This window comes from Melozone crissalis, unplaced genomic scaffold (genome assembly GCF_028551555.1).
Source record: "Melozone crissalis strain CALT ecotype California unplaced genomic scaffold, PUWL_Pcris_2 ptg000068l_1, whole genome shotgun sequence".
Classification (NCBI taxonomy): domain Eukaryota; kingdom Metazoa; phylum Chordata; class Aves; order Passeriformes; family Passerellidae; genus Melozone; species Melozone crissalis.
The window spans coordinates 2,060,953-2,075,342 of NW_026535846.1; the positions used below are offsets into that span (position 1 = coordinate 2,060,953).

Genomic DNA, 14,390 nt, shown 5'->3' on the forward strand with positions numbered 1-14,390 from the left:
AGGCTCGGCGTCAAGAGAGTTTGGTTTTGAGACCCCTCGGCCCCAGGGGGTATAGAAGACATGGGGGGGACAGAGGTCCCAGGGATGTGACTGTGCTCTGCTTGGAACGAGACGAGGCATTCTTAAAAGGCCCTGAAGGCAGGCCCCTGCCCCATCCCATGCCAGGTGGTGAGAGCACCTCGGCATGGAAAGGAGATGTCACGAGATAGCAAGATACCGGGCGGATTGCTGATTGTGACAAGAAGTCCGTGGCACAAGGAAGGACTCCGTCTATCCCTTATGAGCTGAAGATTTGATTTTTTCCCAAAGGGTGGTGCCAGACCGAGTGTGGATAATTTTTGGGAAATGTAAATGTGTTTGGGAATTTGGTGGGAGGAGGATAAGGAAGTGTTTCTGTGTAGTTTTCATTCTCCTTGTTTTTTTTCCCTGTGTGTGTGTAGTTTAGTAATTGTGTGTGTAGTTTAGTTAATAAACTTCTCTTTATGTTTAAGTTGGAGCCTGCTTTGCTTATTTCCTGGCCACATCTCACAGCAGATATCAGGTAAAAGGTATATTTATGGGGGCCTTGGCTTTGCCAGGCCTAAACCATAACACATACTAAAATTAATTTCAGACAAATGTGGTTCTGTGATAGATATAAATACAATTAAGTTCTTCTATCAGGATGTTCATCCTGAAGTGGGGGCAAAACAGCTCAAACAATTCCTGGTTTTCAGAGCTGTCAGTGGTGAATGGAGAAGGGAGGTCAGGCTGCTTTTGGTGTTGAGGAAATGCTGAAACCAGCCTGACTCATTTCATCTCCTCCTTTCCTGGCTGATCTCCCCTCTTTCCCCTTCCACCCATTGGCTTTTGTCTCCCACCAGGCCTCCCTGTGAAGAGCCTGGCTCTGTGTTCTCCATCCCCTCCTTGCTGGCACTGCCAGACTGGCATGAGGAGCCCCTCAGCCTTCCCTGCTCCAGGCTGGACCAGCCCAGCTCCCTCAGCCTCTGCTCACAGCCCATGGGCTCCAGCCCCACCTTGGAGGCCTCTCCCAGACCCTGCTCCAGCTGCCAGACATCTTCCCTGCCCTGGGAACCCCAACCCAGGCCACAGTGACCTGGATAATCCACATCCTTGATGTCCTGGTCACACAGCCCTGGTCCCTTGTCCCCATGTCAGGCTCTGGGGTGGATCCTGTGGAACATCCGTTGGTGGAGGCTGTGGCTCCAGGTGGGCCGGGGGGATCCCGGGGGACAGGGACCCTGCTGGGCATGAACAGCATTGGACTTGTTGGGAGAAACTGTGAGGGGGATCTGGGGTGGAGTGACCAACCCAGTGACCTGACACAGCCCTGCTGGGATGTCATACAGCCTCTCTGGGATGTCACAGCCTGCTTTGTGAGGTCACAGCCCAGTCTCTAATGTCACACAGCTGGTCTCTGATGTCACAGACAACTCTGTGATGTCATAGTCTGCTCTGTGATGTCAGACTGCTGCCCTGTGATGTCACAGAGTTGGTCTATGATGTCACAGCTCCTCCATGACCTTACATCCCCCACTTTGTGATGTCATAGACCACTCTGTGACCTCATGTTACCAGATGATAAATTTTCTCCACCAGCTGAGCTGACACCTGGAGCTTGTTCTCCAAAGCCTCAAGCGTATGGGAACCACACAATGCCCATTGTGTGAGAAGGAAACTGGAAGTTCACCAGCCTCAGTGTCCTGGCAGCTCAGCCAGGCCCACTGGAACATTGGGGTCCGTGACCACCAGGGACCACCAGAGAGACCCCCAGGAGAGAAGAATGCATGGGTAAAGGGGAGGAGAAATATGTTAATGATTTCGGGGAAATGATGATAATATGTATGTTTAGTCCAAGGCAATCAATGAATTTGTGTGCAAAATACAGAATATAAACAGAAACTTTCCTGTACTCAGCATGCACAGCTTTGAGAGGAGCTATTCCCCGTGCATCCCACTGAATAAAGAATGGTGTTTCTAAATTCTACACTAGGGTTAAGGACTTTTCTGTTTTACAGAATTTTTGGTAACATTCCCACTGCCAAGGAAAGCTCTGTCTGCTGCTGTTCACAGAGAAGGGCTGGTGGCAGATGTGGGGCTCGGAGGCTGCCTGGGGCACAGTGACCATGAAATAATCAAGTTTTCAATATTCTGTGAAAGAAGGAGGGGCAGCAACAAAACTTCTACACTGGAATTAGGAAGGGCAGACTTTGGCTTATTTAGGATGCTGATTTGAGGAGTACCAAATCAGGTACTGAATCTTTAAAGGGAAAAAGCCCTTTAAAACAAAGGGGTCCAGGGAGGATGAACACACTTCAAGAAAGTAATCTTAAGGGGATGGAGCAGCCTCTGCCAGTGTGGCAAAATATTATCTAGTGAGGAAAATGACGGTCCTGGCTACCCATGGAGCATTTGTGGGAACTCAGGGGTAAAAAGAGGGTGCATACTTTTGGAAAGTGGAACAGGGAATTTAGAAAGTATTTAAGAATGTTGTTAAGTTATGCAAAAAGAAAAGGAAAGAGGTGAAAGCTAAACTAGAGCTTAACCTGGCCACTTCTGTGAAAAAGAATAGGAAATGTTTCTATAAATAAAATTATAGCAAAACACCGGACAAACAGAACCTCTCCTCTTTATTGGATGCAGTAGGAAATACAATAACTAGAGATAAAGACAAGGCTGAGCTACTTAACACCTTGTTTGTCTCAATTTTCAATATTAGGACAGGTTGTCCTCAGGACAAGTGTTCTCCTGAGCTGGTAAATGGGCACAGGGAGCAGAAAAGCCCCTGTAACCCAGGAGGAAGCAGTTGATGACCTGCTGAGCCACTCAGATGCTCACAGGTGTGTGGGATCAGATGGAATCCATTCCAGGGGGATGAGGGAGCTGGTGAGTGAGCTCCCCAAGCTGCTCTCCATCATTTACCATCAGTCCTGGCTCAGTGGGGAGGTCCCAGAGGACTGGAGATGCCAGTGTGAGCCCATCCCCAAGAAGGGCTGGAAGGAGGATCTGGGGAACTCCAGGCCTGTCAGCCTGACCTGGATGCCTGGCAAGGTTATGGAACAGATCACCTTGAGTGCCATCACAGGGCACCCAAAGGATGGCCCAGGGATCAGAGCCAGCCAGCGTGGATTTAGGGGTGGCAGGTCCTGTCTGACCAACCTGGTCTCCTTCTATGACCAGGTGACCTGCCTGTGGATGCAGGAAAGGCTGTGGATGTTGTGTGCCTGGACTTCAGCAAATCCTTTGACACTGTCTCTGACAGCATTCCCTGGAAAAGCTGCAGCCCACGGCTTGGGCAGGTTCCCTCCTCACTGGGAGATTTAAGAGCTGCCTGGAGGCTGGGCCCAGAGAGTGGTGGGGATGGTGCTGCACCCAGCTGGTGTCCAGGCACTGGTGGTGTCCCCCAGGGATCTGTGCTGGGCCCAGTCCTGTTTACTATCTTCACTGATGATCTGGGTGAGGGGATCGAGTCCACCATTCACAAATTGCAGATGGCACCAAGCTGGGTGTGAGTGTGGATCTGCTGGAGGGCAGGACAAGAAGACACAGCCTTAAGCTGCACCAGGGGAGGTTTAGGCTGGGCAATAGGAAGAAGTTCTTCACAGAAAGGGTGAATGGGCATTGAAATGGGCTGGCTGGGGGGGAGGTGGCAGAGTCACTGTCCCTCTCCAGTGACACTTAGTGGCATGGTCTGGGTGACAAGGCAGTATTAGGGCATTGGTTGGACTTGATCATCTCAAAGGTCTTTTCCAGCCTATTTGATTCTGTCATTCTGTGATGAATGGGACATTCTGGGGCCATTGTGACACTGCAGGGCCTCATGGAACTAAGAGGACCATGTTGACACTGTGCAACCCCACAGAACCAGGGGTCCATTGTTGTGCTCTGGGCCAAATGGACCCACGGAGTGCACTGTGACACTCTGGGTCCTCGTGGAACCACAGAGGCCATTGTGACACAGCAGGGCCTCCATTAACAAAGGGGCTTCACCATTTTGACACTGCAAAACCAAGTAGACCATTGGGAGACTCCAGGGCCCAGTGGAACCAAGGGGCCATTCTGACACTGCAGGGTGCCATGAAACCAAGGAGACATTGTTACACTGCAGGATCCTGTGTAACCAAAGGGCCACTGTGACAGGATGGGGCCTCAAGGGATCTGGAAGAACATTGTGACACTGTGTGGCCTCATGGAAACAAGGAGTCCATTGTGACACTGAGGGGACTTGTGAAACCACAGAGACCATTGTGACAGTGTGGAACCTCATGTGACCATGGGCCCATTGTGACACTCTGGGGCCCCATGGAACCAAGGGGCCCCTGTTAAACTGCAGCACCAATGATAGCATTGTGACACTGTGAAGCCCGATGGAACCAAGTAGAACATTATCACATTTTGGGGCCCCATGGAACCAAGGAGATCAGTGTGACATTTTGGACCCCATGGAACCAAGGAGACCATTGTTGCTCTGCATGGTCTCATGGATCCAAGGACACCAGTGTGACAGTGCAGGGCCTGATGCTACCAAGAGGCCATTGTGACACTGAGGGGCCCCATGGAACCAAGGACATATTTGCAGATCACACCAAGCTGAGTGTGAGTGTGGATCTCCTGGAGGGTAGGAGGGCTCTGCACAGGGCTCTGCATAGGCTGGATCAAGGGCCCAGATCACACAAGGTGAGGTTTAACAAGTCCAAGTGCCAGGTCCTGCACTTTGGCCACAGCGCTACAGGCTGGGGACAGAGTGGCTGCCCCAGCACCCAGGCAGAAAGGGACCTACAGGGACTGATGGACAGCAAGCTGGACATGAGGCAGCAGTGTGCCCAGGTGACTAAGAAGGCCAATGGCTCCTGGCCTGGATCAGGAATGGTGTGGCCAGGAGGAGCAGGGCAGGGATTCTTCCCCTGTGCTGGGCACTGGTTGGGCAGCATCTCGAGTGCTGTGTCCAGTTCTGGGCCCCCTGGAGTGAGCAAGAGGAAGAAATATGAAGCAGGAGGAGTAAAGAAATCAAAGGTAAAGCCAAGGAAATGCTCAGGGCAGTTTGGGGGTGGCTGCCAGGCAGCCCTGGCTCTGAGCAACAACATCTGTAGTGGCACAGGAAACCCAGCTCATGGGAACAAACATTTTGGCTGACTGCAGAGGCCACCACAAACCTGGGTGGTTTCCCTGGTGTTCCCCAGCCCTTGCTGGCCCCAGGGGCTGATGGCATTCGTGCTCCCTCAGGTTCATATCCCCACACCAACAGCATGGGGGTGCTCCCCCTGCTCTGTGCAATGCAAACAGGGGCTGCTGAGCCAGTGCTGCCATGTCTGTGCCTGCAAGGATGGGGCACCTGTGTGAGCTGGGGGAGAGGCCAGGGCTGCAGAGGGGGGATGTTGTTGGCAGCTCCATGAGGACGTTCTGGGATGCTGCCCTGGGCTGTCCAGCGCACTGGGGATGGATCAGCCCCTGCTCTGCTGCTCCTTCCCTTCTGTCCCAGGACCCTTGCAGAGCCCCAGCAATGCTGTTTGTACCCAGCCTGCCCACGGCCAGCCTGGAGCTGCTCACGGGGGTTCTCTGTGCTGAGCTTTGGCCTGGCCATGTTCTTGAAAGAGCCTGGGCAAGGAGCCTGGAGCCCCCAGGGCCTGGGCTGAGGCGTCAGCGCTGCCCCAGCAGTGCCCATGGCCTGTACCTGCTGCAACCCTGGCACTGCCCCCCCCAGGACTGTGCCTGGCCCCGAGAGCACTCAGGTCCTACAGCAACACCAGGGCCACCAGGGCAGTGGGGCAGGGCCATGGCAGCAGCACTGGCAACACCAAGTGCTGCTGCTGCTGGGCACAGCTGCTGGGCCAGCCCTTATCTGCCTCCAGCTCTGCACACAGACATTGCTGCTGCAGCACTAGGGAAGGCAACAAAAGGGCATCTCTGCAGAAAACTTTGCTGGAAGATTCTTTAGTTCATTTAAAGTCACCGAGAGTGCAGCCCTGCTGAAATTCATAAAGTTAGAAGGTTTTAATGAATTGGTTAAAAAAGAATAGGCCTCAGACAGAAGTTTTGTCAGCATTGCAAATGCAGCAAAAATGTTTTCTAAGCTGTAGAGCATAGGTGACAAATAACAATAGACCTCTGTAGAACTGGCTTATGGATTGCAACAAGGTTATTTATTGTATATCTTTAGAAGGTTAGTATGAATGGAGCTCTGTTCTTTGTCTCTTCTGAGCAAGTCTTTGTTTTAACTACCATTAAGTGTGTTTTATATGATTGGATAGAATGCTTGTCAATATGTGTTGCTCTATGTGTGATTGGCTGAAATCTAGGCTGAGATGGTTTTATGCTATGCTGTAATGCCACACCTCCTTGGCATTCCCTGTGGATCAGCAAGCTGTTAACATCCTCTCTCCATTGTCTAACAATGTGCTGAGACTGATGTGCTGAAATAAAAAGCTCATGTCACTGGTCCGAATGTCCCGTACCTGTTCATGATTGTGTATAGGTGCCGCGGCAAGTGGGTTCCTCGTTAAGTGTGGCACAGCCCCTCATTGACAGAGTCTGTGGCCACAGGGGAGGTGGAGAGAAGCCAAATGAGAAATGGCACAAACAGTGGCCTTTCTTTGTGGAGAAGATTAAGAAACTAAAACACAGATAAAAACTTTCAAAATGAAAACAACAAGAATTATCAAAGATAACTTTTATTACAAGTGATTTGTAGAAATTGGCCAGCAATTTAGTGTTTCTGATACCATTCAATCATCAGTCTCCTCACTGCAGCATTGAGCTCCTTGTTCCTTAGGCTGTAGATGAGGGGGTTAAGGGCTGGGGGCACTACTGAGTACAGAACTGACAGCGCCAGATCCAGGGATGGGGAGGACATGGAGGGGGGCTTCAGGTAGGCAATTATGGCAGTGCTGACAAACAGGGAGATGACAGCCAGGTGAGGGAGGCAGGTGGAAAAGGCTTTGTGCCGTCCCTGCTCAGAGGGGATCCTCAGCACAGCCCTGAAGATCTGCACATAGGAGAAAACAATGAATACAAAACAACCAAATGATAAACAGGCACTGACAGCAATGAACCAAAGTTCCTTGAGGTTGGAGTAAGAGCAGGAGAGTTTGAGGATCTGTGGCACCTCACAGAAGAACTGGCCCAGGGCATTGCCATTGCACAGGGGCAGGGAAAATGTATTGGCTGTGTGCAGCAGGGCATTGAGAAAGGCACTGGCCCAGGCAGCTGCTGCCATGTGGGCACAAGCTCTGCTGCCCAGGAGGGTCCCGTAGTGCAGGGGTTTGCAGATGGACACATAGCGGTCGTAGCACATGATAGTCAGGAGGGAAAGCTCTGCTACAATAAAGAAACTAAAGAAAAAGAGCTGTGTAGCACATCCTGTGTAGGAGATGGTGCTGGTGTCCCAGAGGGAATTGTGCATGGCTTTGGGGACAGTGGTGCAGATGGAGCCCAGGTCGCTGAGGGCCAGGTTGAGCAGGAGGAAGAACATGGGCGTGTGCAGGTGGTGGCTGCAGGCTACGGCGCTGATGATGAGGCCGTTGCCCAGGAGGGCAGCCAGGGAGATGCCCAGCAAGAGGCAGAAGTGCAGGAGCTGCAGCTGCCGTGTGTCTGCCAATGCCAGCAGGAGGAAGTGCCTGATGGAGCTGCTGTTGGACATTTGAGCTGTCTTAGCATGGGGATCTGTAAGAAAAATAATCATGGAATAGCTGGGTTTGGACTTTAAATGTCCCAGCACAGCCTGGGGACACTTTCCCCCCACTGCCTGCCCAGGGCTCTGCTGCCTGAAGCTGTCCCTGCCAGCAGCTCCTCCCTGTGCCCAGGGCTGGGCCCTGCCAGTGCTGCCAGAGCCAAGCCCAGTCCTGGGGGATCAGCTCTGCCCTTCCGACCCTCCCAGCTCTGGCACTGCCCAGGGACAGCTCTGGCTCTTCAGGCTCTGATGGCAACTCAGAGCATTCCTGAGGAGGCCGGAAAAGTGACACTGATGCTGCCTTTAAGTTGCCCTGTGCTAATTTCTCTAACTGCCTGGATACATAAGACTGGAGAAAAAAAAAAAGGTTTGTTTCTCAACCTGAACAGAGAGATAAATATCTATGTGCAATTTCCTATCCAGGCAACCCAGAGCAGTGGATTAAAAAAGCAGGATTTTCCCTTTTATGCAGGCCCTTTCTGTGCTCCCTGTATAATGTACTTGGAAATTTTCTGCAGTTAAATGCCATGCTGGGAGCAGTCCTGGACAATGCAGCATCCTCCCCACTCAATGAGAACACTTCCAAGCCCTACCAGCTGTCTCCTCCCACCCAGATCTTGTCCCCCAGTGCTGGGAGAAGCTGCCAGGGCTGGCTGAGAGCTGTTCCTGGCAGGCAGCAGAGTCCCTGCCTCAGCACAGCGCCCTGGGCTGCAGGACCCTGCTCTGCAGGACAGCCTGGGCACCCCTGGCTGCTCTGCACAAGAGACAAGCAGAGAATGTACTCACAGAGTCTGTAGGCATTGCGATGTTCCAGCTTTAGGAAATGGCTCTAGGAGCTGCAGCTGCATTGTCCTGCAGCCAGAGGTTCCTGTGCCAAGGGCTGGCAGTGATTCTGCCCCAGGCACTTCTCAGCACCTTCCCAGCCCTGACTGATTGAAGCTCTTTGCGCCTCTTTGCTGTGCCCAGGGTGGCTGCAGGCAGTGCCCCAGCCCTGCTGGGCTGGAAAAATGCTGCTCATCAAGAGAAATGTGCTTTTGAAACTCTTCTTGGTTACCAGGAGCTGCCTCTGAGCCAGGAGCCCGGCCCAGCTCAGCAGCACAGATGCAGCACAAGGACTTTAATGAGCCTCTGGGGCTTTGTGCTCAGTCCTTAAACATCAGTCCCTGAGAGGGAGCTGAAGAAACCTCTCCAGAACTCCAAGGCAGAATCCAACTCCAAACTTTCTTGGACTTTTAATGGGTCCCGCTGAGGGACACAACTGAGAAAGTGTCCCCAGGCCCCAGGCAGAGCAGAGAACTGGAGGCAGTGATGACAAGTGGGGACAAAGAGAAGCCAAGTCTTGGTGCCCTGGGGCACAGCAGCAGGGTCTGTGCCACCAAGGGCTGTGAGGAGACACCTTGTCCTGAGGCACTAGGGCCTCCTGGCACAGCCCCAGCCAGGCTGGGCACTGTCAGCCCCTTGTCCTGCCCTCAGCATCCCCCGCTAGCCCACATCCCAGTGGCCTCAAGGATCTGCTGGAAGGAGTCCCTGGGGAGCCTTGCTCAGGAATGGCCCTTCATGCTCCCTGCAGGGACTGCAGGTTTTTCAAAGGACTTTGGGTTTGGCTTTTGCCTTGGAGTCTCTGAGAGGTTTGTGCAATCATGGCCTCCAATTATCTGCTGTAATTAGTCCCTGGAGAAGCTTTGTCAGTAACAACACTCAGTGGGCTCAATAATGCTTCAGGGTACTTCAGGTTTTTTAAATTACTTGGTGTTTCCCTTTTGATACAGACTCTGTGAAAGCTTTGTGCAATCATAGCCCAAGTTTTCTGCTTTAACGAGTCCCTTGAGAGCTTTGTACTGACACTTAGTAGTGCTCATTAATACTTTAAGATACTCAAGGTTTTTAAGGTACTTTGGATTTTCCTTTCTACACTGAGTCTCTGAGAGGATTTCATGCCATCCTGGCCTCCAATTCTCTCCTCCAAGGAGTCCATGAGGAGCCTGTGTTGGGAATGGACCTCAGAGGGACACATTCATGCCTGAAGACACTTTGAGTTTTTTCAGTGAGTTTGACTCCTGGAAAGGTTTGTGCAATCTGCTCTCAGGCCCAGGGTTCAAGGGCTCAACTCCAAATGCACCACAGGGCTCATTAGGATCAAGCAAGTCCTGACAACCCCTGGCTCTGCCTTGATTTCTCTGTGGTCTAGTTCAGTTCAACAGGAAGTTTTGTTTTTGCAGTTATGAAGAAATATTTCAATAAGCTTCTAAGAAATATGTATTCCTATTTTAAAGAGTGTGTTTTATTACTTTTCCCTTTAGAGAAGAGCTGATTGCAGCATTCTGTGATTGATATTGATCCAGGATACCTCTTCAGTAGGTCTGGCCAGGTCAGAGAAGTTTTATCTTGAAACTGACCCAGTGTGGACAACCTTGCTTCACATTACCCAAGCCCATGTGAGAAATTATTTTCACTTTCAAAAATTTAAATGCTTTATTAAGATCCTATTAAAATACAACTGAAGTCTGAATAAAGAAAAGAATACAGCATCAGGAGGAAAGGATTCAGTCACCATGTGCCCATCTACAAAATGGATGTTCTGTCTTTTATACCTCTAGCCCCTCACAAAGTCTTCTCAATTGACTCCTTCTTCTCTGTCCAGTGGTGGAGATCACTGTCTAACACCTTTTTTGGAAGTCAGGTGCTGCCATAATAACAAGCCAACCCTCCCAAATGCCCCGACTACTGATTGTATCACGTGATAACAATACAAGGGGGAGCAGCAGGATAACTATACATATACAAAACTTCTCCTAACATATATTTAATATTCACCCCTTAATTGTGAGAGTCAGCCATAGGATTACTCATCTATAACAAGCCCCCTTTTCTTTTTCTAGAAGTCATTTTGCGCAAACAATTAAGTAAAAATTTTTCTGTCTCTCTTGAATGAGTCATACCAGCATCTGTTGATGTAGGCAAGGACAGTGGGAACAGGAGAAAAATCTCAGGTTTTCCTTAGACACACTTATTTGGAATGGACAAAAGGGCATCCCAGGGGTCCAGTATGGCTTTGACTCCCATCTACCGTGCCTATGTGGCTGCTACCCATAGTCAGTGTATCTTAGGAGTGAGTACAGAGGCCAACTCGGTCCTGCCCTCCAGCCTCTGTTGAATTAAAAGACAACTGAGGAATGATAGAGGTCTGGTATGGCCTTTTGTCCCTACCTTACCATGCCTACGGGGTTGATACCCGCAGCAGGGCTATGGAGCCTTCTTGGTAGCAAACAAAGTGGCCAACCCAGTCTTGCTCTCCTTCCTTTGTCTTATTGTCTTTAAGAAGCTATCCCATTACCTTTTACAGTCCCTTGTGTACTTCTCCTCAACAGATGCTGGTAATTCTCACCCACTAAAACAGGAAGACAGTTCTCGAGCTGGTTGGTGGAAGCTTGACTCTACTTTTTGGGCATCTTGGTGTCTTTCTGGTTGTCTTTCAGTCTCTTCTTGAGAGTCAATCTTGTTTCACGCAGCCTGGATGTTATAATCCACTCTTTGGGGTCTTCCACTGGGCCTTTGGCTCTGTTGGCATGAGTCCATCCCCACTCTGCAGTTTGCACACCCGATTTGGTGGTGAGCAGTACCTGAAAAGGACCTTCCCACTGGGGAGTAAGAGGCTGATCTCTCCATGGCCTAATCATCACCCCATCCTCGGGATTAATATTATGGATTCTGGAATCCAGGGTGGTAGTTTGAGGAATTGCCCCTTTATGTCTTAGCCCTTCTAAGCTTTGTGCTATAGACATAACTTATTTCTTGGCATTGGCTTCCCCTTCCTCATAGGCAGCAACCTTCTGGGGGGGTCAGGAAGGGTAACCCAATTCATCATTTCATAGGGTGACACCCCCCGATCTGACTGGGGTTGGCTTCTAATTCCTGATAAGGCCAAAGGGAGACATTTTACCCATGACATTTGAGTTTCAATCATTACCTAACTACAGCTCTTTTAAGAGTGATTCATCCTCTCAACCCAACTGGAAGTCTGTGGACGCCATGGAGTGTGCAATTCCCATTTTACTCCCAAGGTCTAAACAACTTTCTACAATATCTTCAATGTGAAATGAGTTCCCTGGTCTGAATCAATCCTGTTTGCCATCCCATATTGGGTAATGATTGATTCTAGAAGTGTTTTATTCACAACATTGGCATTGGCTTTCACACTGGGTACCACCTCTACCCAATAAGTCACGTGATCTACTCTCACTGCCAAAACTTCCACTGTTGTACCTGGGGAAGCTCAGTAAAGTCCACTTGGATGTTTTGGAAGGGCCTTAAGGCTAGTTCTTGCCTTCCTCTGGGTATTTTCCTCATGACATTCTTATTTACTTCTTGACATATGACACACTGTTCAGTTACTTGCTTAGCTATTCTGAAAATTCCTATGCACCCCCAGTCCCTCAGAAATTGATCACTTAGCACTTGTGTACCCCAATGTGTTGTTCCATGTATGCCTTCTAGCATTTTCCTGGCAAGGTGTTTATTCAACATTTGCTTCCTATCTGCTAATCTCCACTTCCCTTTGTTATCTTTCTTGGCTCCTATTTTCAGGAGTTCTTCCTCTTCCATCCCACTGAATACAGGGATTTTTTGCATTTCTCTCATGGGTGCTAATACTGTTATTAGCTTTTCTGTCTCTGATTCAGTTGCATTTTAAGCTTCTAAATCAGCTAAATTGTTCCCTCACACCTGCTGAGTTGCTCCTTTTTTTTATGTCCTTTAACATTTACCACTGCTACTTCCTCTGGTAGTTGTAAGGTTTCTAACACTTTAATCAGTTCCTTTCCCTTTGAATTTAATAGCCCCCTCTCTTCCCAAAATTTTCAAATGATATGCAAAATATGCCAAAACCATATTTTCAGTCTGCATCTATTGCTCCCCTTTTCTGTGCTAATATTTCCAGAACTCCTTTTAGGACATATAGCTCCCACGCTTGGGCTGACCAGTTGGAAGGTAACTTTCTCTTTTCTATGGCCACCAACCCTTCATGCACTATAGCATACCCTGATACCCTGTGCCCCTTTATTACCCGTGCAGATCCATCCATGTACAATCATTTCCCTCCTTGGAATGGTTGATATCTTAGGTCCTCTCTTGCTTTCGTTTGATAGTTTATAACCTGTAGGCAATTATGTATTAGTTCCTCACTTGGTTCTCCATCCGAAAACTGGGCCAGGTTGAGTTGGTTACTCACGACCAGCTCTAAATGACTATTTATTATGATGGCTTTGTACTTTAGCACTTAGGAATCAGTGAGCCATTGCTCAGCCTTTTGGCTTAGGATACTTCTAACTGAGTGAGGGGTGTATACTTTCAATTTTCCCCCAAAGGTTAATTTTTTTGCTTTCTGATATGAGTAGGGCAGTCACTATCAAAGCCTGAATGCAGGTTGGCCACACCCAGCTGACAAGAGCTAGTAATTTTGATAAATTGGCCACTGATTTCCTGGATCCTCCCCAGTCCTGGGTTAGTACTCCATGTGCTACCACTTTTTTCTATATCCACAAACAATAGAAAGGTTTGTCTAAGGCAGGAAGACTCAATGCTGGTGCACTGACTAATTTTTGCTTCAAAGCTTCAAACTTTTGTTCATGATCTTTTTCCCCACCTAATCTCTTCTTCAACTAACTTTTCATACAAGAACCAGATGGCCTGCATGTAGCCTTCAATCCATAGCCTACAATATCCCAACAGGCCTAAAAACCTTCTGACTTCCCTCTTAGTTTTTGGCCGTGGGAGTGAGACTATGCCCATAAATCTCTCAGGGCTCAGCTGCCAGGCCCCTTGACAAATCACATGTCCTAGGAATTTTACTTCCTACTCTACAAATTGTAGTTTCCCTTTTGATACCCAAAGTCCTTGGTCCCCCAGAAAATTTAACAATACTATAGTGGATTCCCAAACTTCTTTTTCTTCCTGTCCTGAGAAAAGCAAATAATTTACACATTGGATGAGCTTTTTCTCAGGTTTAATGAAGAAGAGTTGTGTTACTTCTCCTAGGGTTTGACCAAAGGGGTTTTGGGATTCAGAAAACCCTTGGGGAAACCCAGTCCACCAAAGCTGTTGCTTCCTCCCGGAATCAGGGTACTCCCATTCAAAGGTTAAAATATCCCACTTTCCTCTGCCAGTGGACATCCCCAAAAAGCATCTTTTAGGTCTATCACACTGAACCACTGGTGTGCTGGGGGGATATTACTCAGTAGTGTAGAGGGGTTAGGCACTACTAGGTAAGGATTCACTGTTCTTTTGTTCACTTCTCTCAAATCTTGAACAAGCCTGTAAGTCCCATCTGACTTCTTTATTGGTAATATGGGTGTTTTATGAGGGGACATACATGGTTCTAAGGTCCCCTCCTCAAGTAGGTCCAGGATCAGTGGCTGCAGTCCTTGTCTCCCCTCCAGGGAGAATGGGTATTGTCATACCTGAACTGGATGATTCTTATTAACTATTTTTATTACTATAGGTTTATGTTCTGTTTACCAGGGTTTTTTTTGTTTTGCCCACACCATCTCTTTAATTTTCTCCTGATTTTCCTCGCTTAATTGGAGAAGCTTAACTACTATTTTCCCTTCCTCTGGAAGCACTCCAATGTTAAACTGCACCTGTAAATCCTGTCCTAATAAATTTCACCCTTCTTCTGGAACTAATGGAACATCCCCAGTTCCTATTTTATTTGTTTCTTCAAAATTTG

General features: G+C 49.0%; 1 protein-coding gene across 1 annotated transcript; it reads right to left on the minus strand.

Moving 5' to 3' along the window:
- Window positions 1-6,703: 6,703 nt before the first annotated feature.
- Window positions 6,704-7,636, minus strand: LOC128945918 (olfactory receptor 14J1-like). The gene has a single exon (XM_054289822.1). It carries the CDS (start codon window positions 7,634-7,636, stop codon window positions 6,704-6,706), a length of 933 nt encoding a protein of 310 aa, XP_054145797.1.
- Between the last annotated feature and the right edge of the window lie 6,754 nt (window positions 7,637-14,390).